General features: G+C 57.5%; 1 protein-coding gene across 1 annotated transcript; it reads left to right on the top strand.

Moving 5' to 3' along the window:
* The first annotated feature begins 6,064 nt into the window (after positions 1-6,064).
* CNDP2 (carnosine dipeptidase 2) lies at positions 6,065-22,671 on the top strand. Its single transcript, XM_037035859.1, has 12 exons — positions 6,065-6,162; positions 8,675-8,764; positions 9,822-9,965; positions 13,086-13,248; positions 15,312-15,400; positions 16,156-16,356; positions 17,610-17,694; positions 18,443-18,603; positions 19,624-19,788; positions 20,766-20,907; positions 21,160-21,307; positions 22,125-22,671. The coding sequence occupies exons 2-12, from the start codon at positions 8,705-8,707 to the stop codon at positions 22,192-22,194; spliced, it is 1,428 nt and encodes a 475-aa protein (XP_036891754.1). The 5' UTR covers positions 6,065-6,162; positions 8,675-8,704; the 3' UTR covers positions 22,195-22,671.
* The last annotated feature ends 198 nt before the right edge of the window (positions 22,672-22,869 follow it).

The raw sequence follows: 22,869 nt of genomic DNA on the forward strand, positions 1-22,869 counted from the left end.
CCTTTGCCAGTACACAGTGTTGCGATTACTGTTGTTTTGTAACAAATAATAAAACAGGACATGCGATTCCTCCAACTTGAATCTTCTTTTTCACAGTTGTCTTGACGATTCTCATTCATTTGTCTTTCCATAAAGAGTTTGGTCAGATTGTCTGTATCCGCAAAGGAGTCCTGCTGGGGTCTTGTTTGCAACTGCGCTAAACCTGCAGGTCACCTGGGGAAGAACTGACACCTTCACGGTGTCGAACCTTATAATCCACCAACACAATCTAGTATTTTGGACATTGTTTGGGCATTCTTTGATTCCTTGATCACATTTTTAGTGTGCGGATGACAGTCTGCATTTTCGGCAGGTGAGTGGTAGGTGCCCTCCCAAACACATGTTCTGTACAGGATGTTCCATTTGAATGGAAAATCACTGGAAAACGCCACCTGCGGCACTTTTCACCCTCACAGGTGCTCCGACACCATTGATGGGCATGGTGCGTCGATTCTTGCTCTCACCGCCAGGGGCGCGGCGTCGTGCTGAGAACCAGGCTGACAACCATGGACTTGACTGGGTTCTCCTGGCCTCAGGGTCCCTCCTCCACCGGGTACTTCTTTCCCCCTACTTCCCCCTAATTTTCCTCTTCTTTGTATTTCCCTTCTTCCCTGTGGAACAACCGGTAGACGCCTTAAACTGCTCTGGACCGTGGTTATTAGTGAGTGACTCCCACGGTGGTGTGACCGGCAGCAGATGGGAGTCTTTGGGTGGGTGTTTCCGGGACCGGCCTCCTGGAGCTCAGGGCAGCAGGTGCGCGGTTCTGCGCATGCCCGCTGCAGGTCACTGTGCAACGCGTGCTCACTGGGCCGAGTAGCGTCACTCCTAATTCTGTCCACCTGGATTTTCTGAGCAGAGCCTCCTTTGCAGATGTAATTAATGAAGATGAAGCATTACTGAGTAAGGGACAGACCTAAGTCCATTGAGCAGAAGAGGGGACACAGGGACCAGGCCACCTGAAGACAGAGGCAGAGACTGGAGTGGCACGGCTTTAGGCCAGGGCAGGAAAGGCACGCAGCGGATCGCCTGGAGTCCCCAGAAGCTGCAGGAGGCAAGGGGGTCAGCCTTGTCCCCCCATCCCCCCCTGTCAGCCTCCAGGACTTATAGGCCTGGGAATGTCCATGTTAATAAATTACTTACAACCCCCCCCCCAACAGTCTCAAGTGTGCATGAGTGTATATATAGGGAGTGAAAAACCTTGAACTTGTATTTGATGCCTGACGTTTGTAAACATGGCCCTTGTTTCCTGGTTAGATGTCACCCAGGGAAGGTGACGCACTGATTTAACTCCGACTGACTGGAAACGACGCTGAGGAGCCAACCGCCATTTGCAAACCTCACTCGGGTCTCTGAATGCCAAACAGCCAAATGTGAACAGGAAATTCTGTTGAGTCAGTGAACATTCCCCTGGGCACGGGTTATGTTGCCACACCCCAAGGGGACATGGGGGATGTCGGTGTGTGTTTGCAGATTCTGTGTGGGGGGCACACAGCCCACAGGTGTCTGTGGTGGGTTTTGCCCATTTCTCCTGGTCCCCCAGTTTGGGGTCAGATCACCGTCACCTCCGAAGCACGGGACTCTGACAATCGCCAGAACGTGAGACAGTCTCAGTTCCCCTTTGCTGAGCCAGGAACTCACAAGCCGTTCATGTTCTGAAACAGGATGCGTGTTCTTCTTCTGTTTTCTCTCACACGATAAACAAGCTGGGAAAATAGTTTAAACTGCCAATGAAAGGCAAACAAATGATGAATTTTTAAAAATCTTCACACATAGACTTCCCTTCTCAAATGAGAAGGTGAAAGTAACTAGAAAGTCTATCAAAAAAAGGGAAACTGATCCCTTGTTTTGTAACTGCCCTGAAGTGCATAAAAATAAACTACACTGGTTTAGACAGAGGTGAAGATGCAAAAACCGCAGATGCGAAATACAGCCGGGGGTTGCCAGGGGAGAAATCGACTGTGAGTTGCTGGCGGTGGCACAATTTCTGGTGAGCACACATCGTTTTATATTTTATACTCTTTCTTTTCAATCGGAAGTAACCTGCCACAAGTGTAGTTTTTTAATTTAATTCAGCATTTGGTTTCTTTCTAGATAATCAGTGCAAGATGGAGAGTGGACTTAAACGTCAAGTGTTTTCTTAATTCGTTAATCAACACAATCCTTAAATATTTGGGTATTTTTAAAGAGATTGACAAATGAGTAATGGTATTCTCCCAGGACAAAGAGGTGATCTAGACCCAGATCGCTGACGGGCAAGTCCTGCCCACCTGCCACCTTGGAGAAGAAAATGACAAACCCCAGTTAGCCTGACTGGTGGCAAACCCACAAGGTCAAGGTCGGTTTGCAATTCTTACAACCGTGTGGAAGTTCACACACGTTATGACAGTGGACTAGATGCGAAAGCCTAACACGAAAGATGATGAATCATTTTTACTCCAGTTATTGTGATAACAAAGGAATGCGTGCACGTGAACTTGGTAGCCCAGGCACCCTGTCTGTCCCCAGTCCCGGACGTCTGGGCAGAGGGCAGAGGGCAGAGGGCGTGGTGTGGCCCAGAGCCCCAGGTCCTCGGTGCCCCCTCCTGGGCTGGTGCTGGGGCGGCCGGCCCTGCTTAGCCCCGCCTCTGCATCCCTGCGCGCTCTTCGAAGCTTGCTCCCACTGGCGGGGCCCAGCACGACCTCGAAGCTTTTGCTTTCTCAGATGCTACTGTGCGTCCACTCAACGTACCGCAGCTTCTCTCTCTTGAACAAGGAGTTAACGTTTTTCTCTGACATACCAAGAATGCAGGACTTTGTGAAGTCTTAAAAATTCCAAGCTATCATTAAAATACCTTTTGGATTCTTCCCACACCTCGGCCATGGTGAATGATGCTGCGGTGAGCCTGGGCACACCACGGTCTCTTCAAGGCCCGGATTCCAGTTCCTTTGGGTAAACGAGCCCCCGGGAGAGGGATGGCAGGACCACACGGTAGTCCTAATTTAATTGTTTGAGGCAAACCTAAATGTCCACTGACAGACCGAGAGACCAGGGAAAGGTGGTGTATGCACACAGTGGAAGCCTATCACGGGCGACAAGGCAGGCAGACGGGGAGGACGGGAGGCGGAGTTCAGGAGCCCGGCGCCCGTGGACAAACGCTGCGTGACTCCAAGTATTCGCAGAATCTAAAACAGTCAACCTCAGGGAAGCAGCGGGTGGGATGGTGGGCACCGGGCAGGGAGGGGAAGGGGGGATGTGGGTGGATGGTGTCAAGTTCCAGTTCTGCTGGCGGACCAAGGTCCTGAGCGCTGCTGTGCCGCACCGGGCCCGCGGGTCACACCGAGGTCCTGCGTGGGGATGTAGGGGGGGCGTGGGGCGACTGGACGTCACGGGCCACTAGGGGCCGAGGACACAGGAGGCCACCTGCCCTCGTGCCCTCCCCACCCGATCTCTGCTTTCTTCCTGCTCCGCAGGGGTCGTCTCATCAGTCCCCTGTCCGGTCTCTGCGCCTGGATCCGGGAGAGCTCTCCAAAGCGGCCGCCTGTGCTCCAGGAAATCCTGTTTTCCCGGATGACCGGGGCGCCCGTGGTGTGCGTGCCGAGTTAAGCTTGGTTAAACGGAACTGAGTCGGATTCTGGAGACCACGGTCCGTGACTCCTGCGGGGGCTGAAGACGATGGGAGTTGGAAGCATGATTTAATGGTTTATGAGTGGAACAGTATATCAATAGTAGCTTTCACTATGCTTGCATTTCTTAAATCCTCAGCATGAGTCACATCACTTCTGCTTCTGAAGCAACCAACCTCAAGTCCGCCAGTGTCATACCGCTTCCTCCTTTTTCTCTCAGAGTGCCCCTGTTCCCCGAATGTCAGCAGGGAGGAAGAGAAATCTGTTGATTTAGCTCCTTAAACCAAGATCAGATTGGCCCCTGCGGAGCCAAGGGCAGTGTCCTTAACCCAAAAAAACGCGGGTCGCAGCGCCACCTGCTGGACAGCCTGAGCTGTGCACACAGGGTTAAACAGGAGCTCTTTCACTCAAGATCCGAGTGAGAAAGAAGCCTTGGAGGGCGGGAGAAGCCTTTCAGGGATGGGCACCCTTTTGCAGCTGCTGAGGCTCCCTGGGTGCTCTCTCTCGGAGCTGAGAGGCCTGGGAGCGTGAGAGCCGCCGAGCTACCTGCGGTCCTCCTGCCTGCCTTCCTGCTGCCCTTTCCAAGACCCTGTGGCTGCGGTATGAAGGTTTGTGTCCCTCAAATTCACGTGTGATTCAGAGGTGAAGCCTTTGGGAGATGATCAGGTCCCAGGGGTGGAGCCCACGGGAATGGGATCAGCACCCTTATAGAAGAGACCCCAGGACAGCAGGGGCCAGTGGTCACCGGGGGCTGGTATGTCCTGTGTCAGGGGTTCCTGGAGCCTCTGCACCTTCAGGGCACTTCCAACAATTTTGTAGTCCTGAGGATAAAGTCTCATAAAACAATTAGGGTCAGTCCTGCTTTGTGGGGTCCAACCAGCTCTGGGAAAGAGGGCCTGAGAAAGAGGCTCCTGTCCTTTTAAATAGAACTGAGGCTTTCCCCATCCAATTTGAGCTGTACAAGTACATCCTTATTAGCACCAATCAGAGCGGCTCCATTTTGACCAATCAGGAGAGTGGATTTTGGACCAACCAAAGTGCAAGGATTTGGAATCCTCATTTACATTCAAACAGACCAATCAGGGGCGGGGGTTGGGACTTCTCTCTATATAAGTCAGCTCTGGCGGTTACCGTGGAGGCCGCTCCTCTGGCGGGAGGAGTTGTGGGGAGAAGAGAGGTGGGCAGGGTGTAGACCCCCCCCAAAAAGCCCCTGGGCCATTTCACAGCCTTGTTCTCTGAGCTGTGCTGTATTACAATTGTCAATGAAAGGAACACCCAAACCTTTAAGAATTTTTATCAGTTTATTTGAGCCAAACTGAAAACAATTGCTTGGAAACAAAATCTGGAACATTAGAAAATGCTCCGGAAAATGGCAGTTTCGCACCTTATTTGATACAATCGAGGGAAGACATAGGGGGTTACGTAAAATCCATTGGTAATAGATTAGGAAGGCGAGAGACAGCAAAGCGGTGGAGGAGAGAGATGGGGGCACCTCTGGGACTGGATAAAAAGTAAGATGATAGACATATACTTTAATGTGGGTGGGTACAGGATAATTAACAGGCAGCAATTAACACAATGACAGTGACAATGAGGGGATCTGTGGTCTCTGCTCTGATTCATCGCCTGTCCTTTGAGGGGTCTAGAAAGAAAGGGAAATTGTTGCTTTTGCAAGTATGCCATCCTGGATGCAAAAGGACAACAGACAGGCTCAGTTAAGTAGAGACTGACCTTTGTTGGGGTGGGGGGGGGAATACTGCCCTAGGACGTGGCTACTCGCCAGGAACCACTTGTAGTTAGAAAGCTTACATTTCAGACCATGCTGTGTGGTTACTTCCCATCTCTGAGTTGGCAAGTTCCCGAGCAGGCCTCCTCCGAGCTTGTCAGGGTCACTGCGGTGCCCTTTTTCAAGCACACAGTGGAGCTGTTGGCGTTGAATGGCGTCCTGAAGCTTCCTTCCTCACTGCACCCCAAAGCAGGGGTTTCTGTGGGCATGAAACTGGCCATTGTAACCCTTGGTTGACAGTTTGCCTTCCTCATTAATTCCCAGCGTTATTGAATGCAAACACTGAAACACTGGTAACGGTGCTGATGAAAGTTTTGTGAAAGAAGTGCCAAAGCTACGTGAAATGGAAATGTGCGTGACTTGCAAGGTGTGCACTGCTCAGGGGCTTTTGGGGCTGGGACATTCACAAAGGTGGAGGGTCCAGGGGGTAAGGTGTGGGCGCCCCGACTTGGGACGCGGAACGTCATTAAAACCCAACCCTCGGGCGCCAAATCGCAGGAGCGAGTCGGAGGCACCCAGTAGGAGCGAGCAGCAGGCACAAGGGCGAGCTCGGGACCCTCGGTCTCTCGGGGTCCTCAGCCTGGGGTCACGCTCTGAAGGGGCGGGGCCAAGGTGACGCAGGGCGCGGCCAGTCAGTTCCCCGGAAGAGGCCGGGGTTGGTGGGCTGGGTGGAGCGCAGACTGCACTGAGCGCTGCTGTGACCAAGACGCGTCACGCGTGCGGCCACTGCGGGAGGTGAGCGACCTTCGCTGGCCCAGCACGGGGCCCGGGCGGGCGGTAGTCGCACCAGGCTCGGCGTGCAGAAGGGGCCGAGGCGGGACGGAGGGCTGCAACTTCAGCCTGACTGGAGCCACGGGGGCCTGAGTGCGCCGGCCGCCACGGGGTCGGGTGTGGCGTGGCCGCGCCCATCTCTGGGTCCCTTGCCTCGGGCAGTGACAGAGACGCGGGTGTCTCGTCCAAATGGGGCCGGCGCGGAACCCGTGGCTCCGCCGGTCCAGGGCCGCAGAACATGGACGCTTTTGTCCCGCAGAAGCTTTGAGAAGGCTCGGGTCGGGGCTGGGCGGCTCGCGTCGGGGCTGGGCGGCCCGGCCCGGAGTCGGAGGTTGCTAGGAGCAACCGCTGGACTGGTCTGCCGACATTCCAGGCCGGGAGTTGCAGCTCGCGGGTCTCAACAGGTCTGTGGTCACATCAGCTCCGGTAATTCTCACCTGGGAAATAGACGCCAGCCCTGGCCCCGGGGTCGCGGCACCCACGCCCCCGTGCCCGAGGGGCCCGCGGAGGGGCCGCCAGCCCGCCCGCCCCTGCCGCTGCGATGGGGTCCTGGGCTTCATGCTGGAGCCGAGCTGGGGTGCGGGCACCTTGGGTGCACAACTTGGACGTCCCTGGTGTCGGCCCCGAGGAATGGGGACAGAGTTCGTGGGACCGTGTGTTTGGGAGCTCTGGATGGGGCCAGTTGAAAGCCCCTGCCCCTGGTGTAGTGGTTTGTTGCAGAGACTCAGACCGGATTCGGGATTTACTTGCTGTAAAGTACGCCCTTGAGTACGTGCGGACAGAGATGGGTTTGCAGGTGCTGTAGGTGATCCCAGGGGCTCCATCCCTGTCCCCCTGCCCCACTGGGTTCCCTCTTGAAACCTTGTTGCTCCCCGGGAACTTCAGGGGTCAAGAGGGGCCGTGAGGGCGGGACCCATTTCCAAAGGATATGTACTTGGGTTCACACCAGCACCGCGCCATTGCCTTAAGACATTGATGTCAGCAAGCCCCAGGTAATGGGGGCAGGAGAGGACTGGACAGCCCTGAAGCCCTAGTAAGGAGAAGGAGGAGACCTGGGTGGGCCGAGCTGATGGAGGAGTGTGAGAAGCTGTACTTGGTCTGGCCGCCCACCCAGATTGATCCCCGGACTCTGCTCTAGGCGAAGGCGTGGTGTTGGGGGTCCCACCTCTGTGGGAGGCCCAGGCTTAAACACCCCTGCGAGTTGGGGGGTTGTGGCCCTCGATGACCAGGAACTCAAATAAAAGTACCAGCCTAGTGTAGTGTTACAGATGCTTCCTGTTTACAGTTTTGATGATGGGTGGGTGAAAATTTGACTTACTAACACCCATGAGGCCTGCAGTGTTCATGGACCAGGAGTGGGGCTCTTCCAGGGCTCAGCCTCCGCGGACACCACCTGTTGGCTGGTGGGTATGTCAGGCTCTGAGGCTGCTGTCTGCAGAGGAGGAAGGAGGCACCGGGAATGGGCATTTGACTTAGGTAGGGCCTTACTGACCTCTCACTGACCTCACACTGCACTGCGCAGGGGTGGCTCCTCAGCCCCTGTGCAGCCGTCCCACTTCCTGTCACCGCGGGTGCAGTCACTTCTCTGTCCAAAAACTACTTTGGAGTCCCATACCCAGCAAAAGTCATGCTGGTGAGGCACTGTGCCGGCCCGGGCACAAGCACTGCTGGACGTGGCCATTTCTGGGAGTCTGCCGCTGCAAGTCTTAAACTGCACGTCAGTGGGGTGTGGCCCAGTCCTTCCCAGTACTGGAGGGGAACCCAGTTGTCAGCTGAAGGAGTTTCAAAAGTGGAAGCACCAGGATTGGTTTTGTCTCATGTGCACCTCAAATCTTAAAGGCGATCCGTCCACCAAAGGATTTCCCTCTCCGTGCCTGTGGGGTGGAGCTGGGCGTGCTGGGTCCCACACGTGGGAACTGGAGTTGGGGCCCAGAGGGGTGGAGCTGCCTCTCCTGCTCAGGCCTGTGTGCAGGTTGCACCTGTTGCCTTAGGCAGGTCCTGGACTCAGACTGTCGACTTCCTTGCAGAGTTCAAGGTCCTGGCCTTGGGCTTTTTGCGGTGTTGTGACATTTTTGTTGGGGTGGGGAGGTGACGATCACCTCTGTGGCCACAGCAGATGGAAAGTTCTCTGTGTACCTCACGGGAGTGAAGTTACACATTTTAAGTGCTCTAAGTTCGTGTCACTGGGAAGCACCTACTTTTAATTTTCATCAGAATGTCTTCCACCAGGCCCTTCCTTCATTACCTGCCACTTTGACACACTTTGGTTACAGTTCCCTCTGAGAGAGAGTGGGAGACCAAGCTGAACCTCTGACTGCATCCCAAAGCTTATGTTTCCTGGCAACTGGTACCTCCTGGAACCCTGGTGGCTGGGAGGGTGGGGTCTGAGTTGGTGGCCCTGATCCAGAGTCCGTCCTGAGTCAGTTGGGCGCTCGTCGTCTAGAGACAGGACTGACCGGTCGCTTTTCCTCCCCAGAGTCTCCAAGGGCTGCCCTCGGGTTGAAAGATGTCGGTCCTCACCACCCTGTTCAAGTACGTGGATGACAATCAGGATCGCTACATCAAGGTGAGGGAACAGTTATTTATGCTGCTAAATCTAAAGTCCAGCTTACTTCTGTGGGGCTCAGGGGAGCGACTGTGTCTTACGCTGTTCCAGGGAAGTATTAAGGACAGAACAACACCGCCTGTTCTCACTTGTGGACCACCTGGGAACAGGGCTCGGGGAAGCAGAGCAGCGGCTCTGGGGGGCGGGGGGGATGTTGGGCGAACGGCGCTCACTCTCGGTGTTCAGGTGACTGGGTTCCGGGGGTTCGTGTGCAGCATGAGCGCTGTGCTGTCTGCCTGGAATTGGCTACGAGAGGTTCTCAAACCAAAAAAAATGGCTACTAAAAACGTGTGCGCATGTGTGTATAGTCTAGAGGTTTTTTTCCTTTACCACCTCATTACCCTTTTCTCTTATCTCTTCTGTACCTTCAAATGTCTAGAAGGTAACATTTCTTGGCTTTGGACAAAAAATCTTATGAGATTGTTAATCTCCATCTGTAGTTCTTCATAGTTGATCTAGGTCAGAGACCTATTTTGCATTTGGGATGCTTTAAAAGATTCACCGAAGTTACGGTGCAACCTGTTTCTGGAGGCTGACATAAAGAACCATGTCTGAGATCGCTGTTGGCAGACTCAGTTCGGGCGAGCCTTTCAGCGTTCTCTCTCTTTGAGAAGCATACTTTGGGGATCTTGGCCCTTGTCGGGGTGATCACCGAGCTGAGTGGGACTGAAAATCCCGGGTGTTTTCTCGCTTTTATAGTCAGACTCAGGTATCAGTATTCACAGAACGCAGTGCCTCCTGCATGCACCCCGTGCTTGGTGGTTAAAAATACACATTCTGACGTATTTCCGTGATGCTGTACTTCTTGTTTAGGGTCAGTAAAGACACGTTTTAAAAGCCTTAGGCACAGAGTAGGCATGGTGGATCTGTCCCCTACACCTGGTCAACAAGGTCCAAGTGGAGTGGCCGCAGGTCGCAGGCCAGCGCTGGGTGCCCAGGACACGGCAGATGCATGGGTGCCTTTCTTCCTCAAGGAGCACCTCGTGAGAGTCCCCTTTTCCTCGCTGTCCCCAAACAGAAGCTTGCGGAATGGGTGGCCATCCAGAGTGTGTCCGCGTGGCCCGAGAAGCGGGGGGAGATCAGGCGGATGATGGAAGTCGCCGCCGCGGACATCAAGCAGTTGGGTGGCTCCGTGGAGCTGGTGGACATCGGAAAACAGAAGGTACGGTGTGGGGGGTGTGTTCTTTAAACCACCCTGCTTGTCTTTAAACAAAACGGCCTGATTTGCATACTAATCCCTGTGTGATTTCTGGAGGTAGGTGGACAGGCAGAGGGTTTGTCATCCTGGGCATTTCTGTCCGGGAGGGAGCGTTACAGGGGTTACCGGAGCAGAAGTGAGCCCAGGGGCTGTTCTTAGAAAAGAGCCGAGATGTCCCAGAAATCAGCTTCCTTTCAAAGTGGGCAGGTCCACTCTGTCCAGGAAGGTGTGAGCACACGAAGACTCCCACTGTCCCCACACTGTCCCCAGGCCCCGATTGTTAGTAAGAGCACTTGTTCTTGACAAAGAGGGACTTTGTGTGGAGGCTGGCCTCTGGCAGGTGGCTGTGGCCTGTTTTCTTCCTGACCACCGTGCACGGGCCACTTCCTGCTAAGCAGCCCATTCTTAGTTTCGGACGAGGCCAGGCCCACCTGAATTACACGTTTCGTGCCATATATTTTCGAAGTTGCAGGGTGTGGCAAAGTTTGGTTTATCTCAGGTCTCTTGCCCAATGGTGTAGGTGTCAGCTGAGGTCATCGTCCCTGGATTGTACGTGAGGACGTTCAGCCCAGTCTGCTCTTTCCATGACCAAAAGCACCCAGAGGCCCAGGCGGGCTGGCACTCCCCCAGGAGCCACTGCAGCCCACAGTACAGGGAGGAGAGGCGGCCTCCTGGCTCCAGGCTCCAGGCTGGCCGAGTGTGTGCGTGGTTTCGCCTGACTGCAGATTTAATCACTGCCTTACGATTATGTAATAGAATTCACAGCTTCCTCTCGCTTCCCTCCGTTCATGAGAAAATGAACTAAATTCTTTGTATTACCTTCTCTCGGGAGTGTGCCTGATTGGCCCCCACTCCATTTTTCCCTAGTGTATTGGAAACAAACCTGGGGACAGATAGCTTTCCCCAGTTGTTTTGCTGCCACGGACAGGCCGGGGCTCCTGAGTGCAGACACACAGCACAGTTTTTAAGAGAAGGCCCCCCACAGGGACTCGGGGACTGAAATGACTTCCACAGTACTTTGAACTGCGTGGCACCCATTTTTACCTAGGACTCAACAGATTTCATCGCTGTTTGCGCCATCCAGGGCTGCCTGTGCAGTGAGGTCATGGAGCATCCGTCTCCCATCAGGGCACTGGGCAGAGGTGCTCTGGTTCTTGGGTCCAGGTGACCTCAGACAGGTGTGGAGAGAGAGTGGGTGTTATCGGACGCACACACAGGCTCACGGAGGAAGGATGGTGTCACAGGGGCTCTGAGTCCTGGTGACAAGCCTCAGGGCACACGGCCTAGTGGGTAAGGCCCTGGAGCTGATTTGGGGCTGTTTGACATTGGGCCTCCCCGCCCAGGCTGGTGCATCCAAGGTCAGGTGGGGCCTGTCTGCTGGGGCCTTTCCGCACTGCCCCAGCTGGTGCAGAAACCGGCTGCCTGGCCTGCAGGTGTGGGAGACCTGCTCACCCAGGGCCCGGTCCCAGGTGGAGGGGCTCAGGAAGTGGGGCAGCCCTGGCTCCGCAGCGAAGAAGTGACAATGTGCGGGATGGAGCGAGGCTCCCTGGGTGCTGCGTCCCCTTCTGATGGTGGCCATGGGAATGGGACGAAAAGGACGGCAGAACACGGAGCCCTGGTCCCCAGCTCTGTACCGGCAGGTGTGCTAGTGGAAGACAGGGCGCGGCCTCTGCGAGCTCGGACTGTCGAGCCTGGAGCGGTCAGGGACACCCAGATAGAGGGGTGTGTGAATTTCCTACTGACTTACCTGTGGGTCCACACAGCTCCTTTGAAAATTCTAAAGGATTTCAGAGTAGTTGTTTTGCGTGGAAGTTTATTTAGAGAAAATCGGTTGTCGTTCGAACACCATTCCTCCCCTGAGGCGCTGCAGACCAGCCGAAGCCCCAGTGCAGTGACTTGTGAGACCAGGGCAGGGAGCGTGAGGAGTGGCCCGTTGTCCCTGGTGGCTCACGGAGGCCGTCCCCGTGAGGGCTGCACATGGGCACCTGTGGGGCTCCGGAGCATCACTCACGCCGGGGCTTTATGAGTGGCACTCGGGAGACAAATGCGCATCCCGCAGGAGTCCCAGCAGCCTGCTGCATTCTGGAAGGCCGTGCGCGCCCAGTGGCGCTCAGGGCCCCTGGCACCATCACCTGCTGCGTCCTGACAGCTGGTCACCGCTACTAGCTGCTCGCCCGCCTCTCGCCTGTGAGTTGCAGGTTTAGCCTCATTACAGTTTAGCCATGTGTTTGTTAACGTTCCCACGGAGACCGTTTCCTAGTAACTAGACTGATGTGCACGTGTGTGATGGTTTTAGTACAGATGATCCCTGCCCAGCACCTGGCACAGTGGGGGCTGTGCTGTTTGCTCTCTGGCCCCGACACCCCAGCGGTTTGCTGGGGGTACTTCGTTGTGGTGACAGGAGTCCCTGTTGGGATATAGGAGCCGGGGGAGCAGGTGCATTTAAAGTGACAGCCAGAGGGTCCAGCCGACATGCGTGTGGGAGGAGTCCCGGGTTTGCCGCTGCACCCCCCCCTCCCCGTCCTGGATGGCCAGGATGCCATGGTTAACGCACTGAGCCCGCCCCTGCGGGACTGGGGGAGACCGGGCAGGCCCTCGGTGGGGGGGGAAGCCGAGGACCAGCCGCTAGTGCGTAAGCATGGGCTCCCCATGACTGGTCACTGCACCCTGGGCTATGGTCCTGTGTGTGCAGAACTGGAATCCACGTACAGATTTCCGGACACCTGCCTTCTGCTTTAAGATTGTAGTGGTTTTTATTGACTATTTTAGAAAGTACTGGAATAAGTTGCATCCCAAACTCACCTTTCATAACATGTCTTGTTACATAAAAGTTAAAAAACAATCTGCCTTAAAAAATTTACCAAAGGGCCTGCAGTTGGTAAACACAACAGTGTCTTTGTTCTCTGGATTATAGGAAAGTAAATTCTTGTTAATTAATGATCCGGTTGAGCAGACTGATCTTAACTCCACAATGAGAGCGATTGACGAGAAGGGTAAGAACACTCCAGGTATTTTAATAATGTCGGCCATAAATGGCAGGTTTTTAAACAAAGGCTGTGTTGGCTTGCCTTTCTCCCCACCCAGCTCCCTGACGGCTCGGAGATACCACTGCCCCCCATTCTCCTCGGCAAGCTGGGCTCTGACCCCCAGAAGAAAACGGTGTGTATCTATGGCCACCTGGACGTGCAGCCGGCAGCCCTGGAGGACGGCTGGGACAGCGAGCCCTTCACTTTGGTGGAGCGGGACGGTGAGGATGCTGTCCGGGAGGGGAGGGCTCCCAAGGCTGCCGCCTCGCCCCGGCAGAGTCACCAACGTGCCCTTGGTCACCTGCCCAGGACAAGCTGTTTGACATAAAGCAGACATCAGCTTCGGGGAGAAAGTCTCACATATGTGGAGTCACAGACACAGCAGAGCGCCCCATCCTGTGGGAGTGGGGTGTTGTCAGCTGGGCTCCCCCAGTTCTGAGTGGGGGCAGCGCAGCCCTCGACGCCAGGCCCCCCGGGGACAGCTGATTTCTAAATGTCTCTATGGTGCATTTCAGCAGCTCTGCCTGGAGACAGGAGGGAAACGGCCACCCTGGGCAGGGACCGAGGTGGCTCGGTCATGGTCATGGATGCCACCCCACCGGGCAGGCACAGGCATGTAGAGGCTTTATCGTGGACCCCCTCGCCCCAGCCACTAGGCTGACCTCTCCTTCCCCCCCTGCTGGAGAGCCCCTTCGGCCTGCCTCTCTACACCTCTGCCTGTGCGTGCCGGCCACCAGCCTTGGCCAGATGAGAAGCCTGTCCCCTCGCACCGTGCTCCCTCGGGCCAAGTCGGGGCTGTCTGTACTGAGAGTCCTTCCTCAGGCGTGCCGTTCCCGTGAGCAGTCCAGTCTTTGTCCTCAGGCCGAGTCTGAGGAAGGTCAGCTGCGTGCCGCGTGGTTGCCACAGCGTGGTGAGCTGGAACGCTGACCTCCGGCAGGACAGGCCCCTCCCCCGCCGCTGTCTGGACCAGCGCTCCGAGCGCCAGCCTGCCTGTCCTCCTGTCCTCTCTCACCATCTCCCCGCACTTGGCAGGCCCTCCAGTGGCTGTTGACGCCGTTGAGCCCCCTCCACCCTGCCCACAGCAACAGCACCTGCTGAGTCGCCTCCACCTGACGCCTCTGCAGACTCAGTCACACTGGCTCCCCCCAACCCCATCTTGTCCCCTCCCTGCCGTGTGGCCCCTCCCCCCATGGCCCCTCCCCCACCCATACCTTGTGCACACCTGCAGATGCAGCCCCTCACCAGTTTCACTGGACAGACAAGCTGCCTCGGTAGCTCAGCGTCCACCCCAGAACGGGGGAGGGGCGCACCTCTCTGGTACACCCTGTGGTCAGCACACTGCGGTCACCTCATCAGCGCTCGTTCCAGGAATGAGGATGCTTTTCAGGAGAGATCTTTAGCATTTGTGAAAAGCTGGGTTTCATGTAAAAGGAAATGCCCAGTAAGGATGCCTTTAAGCCCCTGGCTACTTTCAGCTGGGCCCTGCCACAGCTGCCAGACGTTTGAAAACAGTCTTGCGGATGAGGATGTTGGAGGGCTGGCCAGGCCGGGGGGAGGCAGAGTCCGGGCAGGCCTTGGCCACAGCGCTGTGCCCTGGTCACCTCGCTGCCCCACGCCCCGTGACAAAGGGCCAGGAGGAGGGCCCAGCCTGTTCCTCCAGCCCAGACACCTCGTCTCGGGGGTGCCCCGGGAGCCAGTGGCGGGGGGGCCGAGTGTGATCCCTTCCACTGCGGAGCAGCAGGACCGTGCTGTCCGTTCTCGTGGTGGCCCCGAGAATCGGTAACAAGCCCACAGGAGATGTTGGGGTTGGGGCACAGCTGAGGTTTGCAGTTCTCTTGGGAAGGGCGCTCCGTGCTTCCTACCTGTGCCAGCTCACCTTTCTCGCCCTTGCCTCTACCGGCTGGTTATGGCAAGAGGTGGTAACAAGCTGCCTGCTGATAGCGTGTTCCCGGGGCCGGGGCCGAAGTGTGTGCCCTGAGTTAGCAGGGACTGGGCGCTGGCTACCTGCCGTGTCCTTGGGGGTAGGGCTGGGGGCCGGGTTGCAGGGGCGGACTAGGGAGCATCCGCATGGCTGCCTTAGATGATGGCGGACTCTCTGGGATTCTCGCCACAGTGCCGGGGGTGGACCCAGACTCCCGGTAGCCTGAACATGGGCTTCTGTGGAGAGAAGCTCAGGCCGGACACACGTGGTCTTGCTAAGATGTTAGCATATGCTCACGGAGGGTTATCTCCCGTCTGTCTCCTTGCTGTTGTAACTTCATGAATTTGCCTGTTGCTCTTCTAGGCAAATTGTACGGGAGAGGTGCGACCGATGACAAGGGGCCAGTGGCCGGCTGGATGAACGCCCTGGAAGCCTTCCAGAAAACAAGTCAGGTGTGCTGGTACCGTCTGAGGGACAAGGCTGGGCTGGCCCCCCGATCAAAGGTCACCGGAACAAGAGGCAGCAAGCTCCCCCAGGGTGTCAGCCCAGGGACTCAGCTCTTGGAGGACAGCTTGGGTTTCAGCATCAGGAAGCCCCGCAGGTGTAATTGCTTTACGGTGTTCAAGGGTCACACCTGCTGGCTCAGCAGGGGCCAGGCCCACAGGGGGAGGGGAGGGCAGGCCTCGTGCCCGAGGGCCGTGTCCGTGAACAGACCATTCACTGGCTCTGTGCGCCTCACAGCCTCTGAAAATACGTTTGATGGTTAAAATGTATTTCTTAACTGTGTGCAGTCCTCATTAAAAGTTTGGGAAACACCGAGAAACAGAGAGAAAGGGTTGCCTAGAATCTCAGCCCTAAGAGACCCAGTGTTGTGTTCAGAGGGACCGTGTCGGAGACCTTAACTGGCCCTGGGCCAGCGCGGGGACCCCTGTGACCAGGAGCTGAGTTGCGCCAAGAGGTGGCTAGTGAGGTGTTCTCAGTGAGGATGTGACTGTGGCTGGAGCCAGGCTCGTCCCCTGACAGCCCAGGGCCTAGGGACCAGGGCTCCACTAGGGGAGGCGCACAGCCAGCCCAGCCCCAGTGCTCGGTCTGGGGGGCGGCGAGGGGCTGGGTCCTGGAAATTGGCGGTTTGAAAATGCTTGGGGACTCCTGTGTGCTGTCTCTAAGACAGAACGCTGAGCACCCTCTTGACACCCCCCCATCACAGGAGATCCCCGTCAACCTCCGGTTCTGCCTGGAGGGCATGGAGGAGTCGGGCTCTGAGGGCCTGGACGAGCTGATCTTCGCCCGGAAGGACACCTTCTTCAAGGGTGTGGACTACGTCTGCATTTCCGACAACTACTGGCTGGGGAAGAGCAAGCCCTGCATCACCTACGGCCTGCGGGGCATCTGCTACTTCTTCATCGAGGTTTGTGCCACGCTCCGGGAGGTCCGCGGCCAGCTGGCCCCTCCCTGGCCCACGGTCGCCAATCTCAGGAAGTGGGCTGCAGGCTCGAGGCGCCCGCTTCTCTGTGGCAGAAACCTCGGTGTTGCTCCGGGCTCGGTGCCGGCAGCTCCGGCGTCATCACCTTCAAACTGGGGGCGTTCTTTGCCGCACGGCCTTGCAGCAGTGGAGCAAAAGTCAAATGCCAGTCCATTAGGGAGACTCACAGAGCATTTTAGAAAGACTTCCTTTGAACACTGAAGTGTTCTGCCCTGACTGATGAGGCTCCGCTGGTTGGAACCTGGTACCCTACCTGAAAGGTCGCAGGTTCAGTTCCCAGCCAGGGCACATACCTGGGTTGCAGGTTTGATCCCAGTCCAGGTGCGTCCAGGAGGCAACTGATCAATGTTTTTCTCTCCCATCGATGTTGGTCTCCCTCCCTCCCTTTCTAAAAACAGCAATGGAAAAACGTCCTCAGGTACGGATGAAAAAAGGGCAAGTGTTGGTGTTTCAGCCCTTGGCTCCTGCCCCTTCACTGAGTGACCTCGAGGGACCTGGGACCAGGGAGGACTGACCTGCCACTCATCATGTGGTGGGCTGAGCCCCAGTTTCCACTTTGCAGAGGGGTTGCTGGGGGGTCCTTCAGCCCAGGTGATGATAGTGAAGTTAGCTCCTGCTTGTAAGGGTGGCTTGTAGGTGCACAGGTGTCAGAAGTGATCACAGCTGCTACCCTGAGCACTCAGTGTGCAAGGTGCCGTTCTACCTGTCACACGTATAAACCAACGGGCAGGAGGCAGGCCATCCTACTCTGTCACATGATAAGGGAGGAGACCGGGCTCCCAGCCATTGCTACCCTGCCCTGGTTACGAATCGAGGCACTGGTGGGTGGGATCTGACCCCAGATCCTTGGGCCCCAGGTCCTGGCTGGCTCTGAGCACCCCCTTGTTTATCGGGGCTCAGCTGGTCAGCGCTCCTCATTCACCTGGGGTCAGTGCTCCTCGTTCACCTGTGGATAGGGTTCCTGGTTCACCTGTGGCTAACATTTCCAAGGTTACTTTTTGTTGTTGCTTCCAAGTTTTATAATTTAGGAAACACCTTGCTTAGTTCATTGAGGGAGCAAATTTTGATTTTCAAAATTGCCTGTCAGGACTTGTGGCGTCCTTGGTTAAAATCACTGTCACGTGATAACAATGAGCTCCCACCAAACAGCCTGACAGTGCAGCTTCTGTCCCATGCAGGTGGAATGCAGCGATAGAGACCTGCATTCTGGCGTGTACGGGGGCTCAGTGTACGAGGCCATGACCGACCTCATCGCGCTGATGGGTAAGCGCATCTGTCTGCCAGCACCTGGGGGTTGGGAGGAAGGGGTGGGTGTTTCCTGGATGTCACCAGCGTCAGGTGCATTCCAGCATTCTGCGTGACCCACATCTGTGTTTCACTGAGGCTCCCCGCCTCCCTCCCTCCACTCACTGTCCCCTTTTAGAGACCAGGGACCGAGCCTTCATTTCCTTCTCCGCCCCCTGCCTCCCTGTGCCCCTGGACCCTGCCTCGCCTCCAGGATGCAGCTCGGCATCCCTGCCCAGCCTGCCCCCTAGAACCACACGACTGTCCTTCCTCTGGACAACACACTATGTGCCACACCGCTCACAGGGCATCTGCTTGGGTCTTTTCACGCTGCATCTGGCCACAGCAAGGCTGTAGGCCCCGCCCACCCTTCCTCACACCTGCTTCCTCTGGCTGGCCGCCAGCTATGCAGTCGGCGCTGCTCCTGGGACTGCAGTCTCCCCTGCACCCCGCTCTAGTCCCCACAGCTTGGGAAGGCACTCTGCTCAGGGTGTCCCGGTCTGTGACTGGGGACAGCTCGCCTGCCCTTTCCAATCTCGGTCTCTGCCTTAACCTGGGGAGCTGGTGCCGCTCGCCTCGCCGGGTTGGTACAGAGCCCAAGTGCGCCCGTGTGCCCAGGAAGTGCCTCCCAAGGCCCTTGTGCCCGGACTCCTGGCCCTGCTCGGCTGCAGGGCCTGGGCTCCCTGCTGCCTGCCTGCTGAGCATGCCCCTCCCTGCCCGGCTGCAGGCTCCCTGACGGACGGGAAGGGGAAGATCCTGGTGCCCGGCATCCACGAGGCCGTGGCCCCTGTGACGGAGCAGGAGCTGGAGCTCTACGACAAGATCGACTTCGACCTGGAGGAGTACGCCAAGGACGTGGGGACGCAGACCTTACGGCACAACTGCAAGGTGCGGCCTCAGCTGCCACTGCCAGGCCCTGCGGGGCGAGGCCGAGGGCTGGCGCGGTGAGCCACGTCCCTGGGCACCTGGGCCAGCAAGTGGTGCAGCCCCCAGAAGGAAGCAGGCCCCTCCTGGCTGGGTGCCGAGAGGGGCTAGAAAGGCCACGTGGTGCCGGTGTTGCCGTGGGCGCGGGAGGACACGAGCAGAGCAGACCGAGATGGAGGCACGCGGCCGCCGCCTGCCTGCGTGTGTGGGATTGCCCCGCCACCGCCTTGGCAGAGGCAACGCGAGCTCCACCTGGTGGAGCCCGTGTTCAGTTGCCAACCACACAAGATGTTCCTTCAGCCTGGGGGGAAGCTGTGTGGTCACTGGTGGTTTAGCTCCTGGTTTAGGAGGAGAGACACAGGCTTGCATTCAGTCCATCCAGTGATAGCTGAACCCCGGTGACAGGCCTGGGGTATGGGGGGAGCACAGCTGAGCCTTGGCCTTCCATGTCTTCAGAGACAGGCAGGCCAAGGCGTGTAAAATTGTGTGCAGAGCTTACGTGGGGTCTGGGGTACAGTGGGCAGTCCTGACTTTTCTGCCCTCAAAGGAAGTTCACCCGTGTTCTGTGCCCCATGAGTCTCAGGAGGGGTTGGCAGATGGTCCAAGTTCTCTTCCTCCCAGTGCCTCTGGCCCTGCAGAGGCTTTGATGTCCGTGGCACCGCGACCTCCCCGTATTCCACAGAGCTGGCAGGAGCCCGTGGCTCTTGTCCGTTTTGTTGAACCGGGTGGTCCAGAGCTGCACCGGGGTGTGGACGTGGCACACTCGGGGCCCCTGGGAGCATAGAGCCCCTTTCTGGGGCCATATGCAGGTACCAGCGCACACTGGGGCCGGCCCCTCTGCCAGCCCCAGCGGGGTGGGCGCCTCCTTCCTGTGCTGGTGCCGACGCTGGGCAGGCAGTGATGAAGAGGGACATCCCAGACTACACGCCTGTCTCCTCAAAGGCAGACAGCGTGGCCCCTCACCCACTCTGCTGCTCTCTGCAGAAAGACATCCTGATGCACAGATGGCGGTTCCCGTCGCTGTCCCTCCACGGAATCGAAGGCGCCTTCTCTGGCTCCGGGGCCAAGACCGTGATTCCCAGGAAAGTGATCGGCAAGTTCTCCATCAGGCTGGTGCCCAACATGACCCCCGAAGCTGTCACCGAGCAGGCATGTGGGGCGCTGGGAGGGCTGCCGTGTGGCCGCTCGGCCTCGGGGGACAACGCACACCTGGGGACCCGCATCCACACCCACACCGCCTCTGGGCCCCGGCCACCTGGGTTGTTGCTAGTATCCGCAGTTCAGAGGCTGATCAGAGATAAAAGCCATATAAAAAAGCATCACACAGAGGTGGCCTTTGTCACTGCCCAGGCATGCCAAAACCTGACCTCTGACCTCATCCTAAGGCTCAGGTCGGACGGCAAGTTTGGGTTGAATGTGTTACGGTGAGTCCGGGGGAGCTGCCTCTGGCCATGGGGAGAGTGGAGGGGAGGATCCAGAAAGGGAGGTCATCAGAGGGCATGAGTTCTGGTAGCTGCAGGCCCGGCGGGCTTCCCGGGAGCAGTCACCCTGGGCGGGAAGGTTTGGTGGGGTGGAGGCAGGGCCTCCCTGTTGGGAGAGGACTGGCCCGTGTCATCCACAGGTGTCCCTGGGTCACCACCTGGCTCCGTTTTTGGTCTGGATCTTTTTATAAAGAAGTAGGCAAAAAAACATTTTTAAAAATTTGACTTAAAGATTACAGGTACTTAAATATATGCATAAAGGGTATTGCTTGACATTGAAACATTACCTTTTACCTTCAAATAACCAGATTTTGATTCTCGACAAAACCCCATTTTCCGTTACCACTGTTGTGCAGATCAGCGTTTAGCAGCAGGAAGTGGCCCCCTGGAGACCCAGGAGACTGCAGTAGACGAGTAGTGAAGCCCTGTGCACTCGCCGTAGGCCCAGTGTAGACCCGCCGTAGGTCCACTGCAGCCTCCCTCTGTAGACCCTTGGTAGACGCAGGCAGGTTCCCTGCAGGCCAGGTGTGAGCCCTGTGTGCTCACTCACACCTGCTCACTCACACCGGCTGTGGGACAGACCACTTGCAGCAGAGGCGGTGCCGAGCTTTCTGACACTCTGTGCCTCTTCTGTCCGGGGCTCAGGTTACAAAGTACTTGACGGAGAAGTTTGCTGAACTGCACAGCCCCAACAAGTTCAAGGTGTACCTGGGCCATGGTGGGAAGCCCTGGGTGTCCGACTTCAACCACCCTCATTACATGGCTGGGAGAAGAGCCCTGAAAACAGGTCAGACTTTCCCCCGGGGACAATGCCCAGGCCCTCGTGCTCCTGTGCCAGCCCCATGCACTGTGCGGGCATGAAGCCACATGGCGGGGCGCTAAGGAGCGCTCGTGTTCAGGCTGGGCTGTACTGCTGGGGGGCCTGGAGGGGGGCCGCTGTCCCAGGCCTCATTTGGGGTCTGGTCTTGGTGGGGCAGGAAGCAGGTCTGTGGGGGCCCAGCTCCAGGGCTCACCGTTTCTTCTGTTTCATTCCCCCCAGTGTTTGGCGTGGAGCCGGACCTGACCAGGGAGGGTGGCAGCATTCCCGTGACTTTGACCTTTCAGGAGGCCACGGGCAAGAATGTCATGCTGCTGCCCGTGGGGTCAGCCGATGACGGCGCCCACTCCCAGAATGAGAAGCTCAACAGGTGAGACCCCAGTCCGCATCCCGGCCCGGGCAGGTCTCCTCAGGGGGACCCATGGGAAGTGCCATGAGAGCCAGGTCGTCCTGGCATCTCTGCCGCCCCCAGACTCCCCTGCTGCTGGGAGGCTGTTTCTGGGCCCCTCCGCCTGAGCTCTGTCCCATTTGTCCTTGGTTGGGGGGCAGGGTGTGGAGCTTTTGGTGGGGAACAGGGAAGGAGTCCTGGAGGCTGTTCTTCAGGGTTCACCCAGTGGTCTGTGTTTCTGCGCTTCCCTGAGGTCCCCAGAGGGCCTCTGGAAACATCGGACACTGGTGTGAGCTGCTCAGGCTGCTTTTGTGCGCCCTTGGCTCCCACGGGCGCCATGGGGCTCTGTGAGGTGGCCAAGACGGAGCTGGCCTCTGAGTTGGCAGTGGGAGGAGAGACCTGCATAGGCTGTGAGGACCTGAGGCTGTGAGGAAGGGGTGAGGGAGGGAGAAAGCAGGGCCAGGGATTGAGCCGGCCGAGACCGTGCCTGGAGGGCAGCAGGAAGGGACAGAAACCTGGGTCCTAGGACGGGAGCTGGAGATTTGGACTCACAGAAACAAAGGAAGGCCGTGACACAGGCGAGGCCCCATGAGACCCTGAGTACCCAAGGGCCTGGGGCCAAGACCTGTTCCTAGAGGGATGCTCAGGCTGAACCTGTGCTTGGGAACCAGGTGCCCAGACGCTGGGTCAGGCAGAACTCAGGGCCGGCCAGCTGGCCAGGACAGGGGTGCTCCCAGACTGCCACTGTGCCTGGACTGCGGGCCCCCAGCCACCATGGTGACTCTTCTCTCCCCATTAGGCGTAACTACATAGAAGGAACCAAAATGCTGGCCGCATACCTGTACGAAGTGTCGCAGCTGAAGGACTGAGGGCCTCCACCCTCATGCTCCTCCCATCTCTCACAAAAGCAGCCTGTCTTCCTCCTCGTCCACGAGTGGACACGAGAGCCCCAGCCTGCCCAGGAATGACGCGCCCTGTGCCAGGCTGTGGCTGTGAGTGGCCCCCGAGTTCTCGGGGGTGCTCAGCGTGACTTGGTCTCCAGCTCTAACGGCACGAGTTCTTCTGTAGAAAGTTCCAGTCAGTGTCCAGTTGGCTAAACAGGCCTCGGTGCTTCCTGGCTCCGCCTCTGCCTCTGATTCAGGGCCAGGCTCCCTGGGCATATCTGGTCGGGGCGCCTGTCCCCTCCCTGACCTCTTGTTGTTCCGTGGTTCTGCTCTTCTCCGAACATTGTAGCCATGGCCAGCCTCTCCTGTCTTCTCATGGACCCTCCAATCCTGACCCTGCCTGGAAGGGTCGTGCAGTCTCGGGCTGTGTGGATAAATAAAGTGCGTAGGGGCCCTGGATGCGTCACTGCCCGCTGACTCAGTGCACTGCATGGGATGGGGCGGGTGGGGGCAGGGTGGACGCGGGCTCTCCTCTCCCAGCCCCTCCCAGCCATTATGGAGGTGTCTGTACCTGCCCCCTTGTCTTATGCTGTCCGGGCACCAAAAATCCAATCAAATTGGTTTAAATGGAATGGAGACTATTGGCCCAGCGGATGCACA

This window comes from Sturnira hondurensis, unplaced genomic scaffold (assembly GCF_014824575.4).
Source record: "Sturnira hondurensis isolate 20B ecotype Veracruz unplaced genomic scaffold, ASM1482457v3 Scaffold0001872, whole genome shotgun sequence".
Classification (NCBI taxonomy): Eukaryota; Metazoa; Chordata; class Mammalia; order Chiroptera; family Phyllostomidae; genus Sturnira; species Sturnira hondurensis.

Excerpts from the sequence above, each read along its gene's own strand:
- CNDP2 (XM_037035859.1), top strand. The coding sequence starts at position 8,705 with ATGTCGGTCCTCACCACCCTGTTCAAGTACGTGGATGACAATCAGGAT. Across the intron at positions 8,765-9,821 it reads ATCAGGATCGCTACATCAAG|AAGCTTGCGGAATGGGTGGC; the intron begins GTGAGGGAACAG and ends GTCCCCAAACAG. Across the intron at positions 20,908-21,159 it reads GAGAAGAGCCCTGAAAACAG|TGTTTGGCGTGGAGCCGGAC; the intron begins GTCAGACTTTCC and ends CATTCCCCCCAG.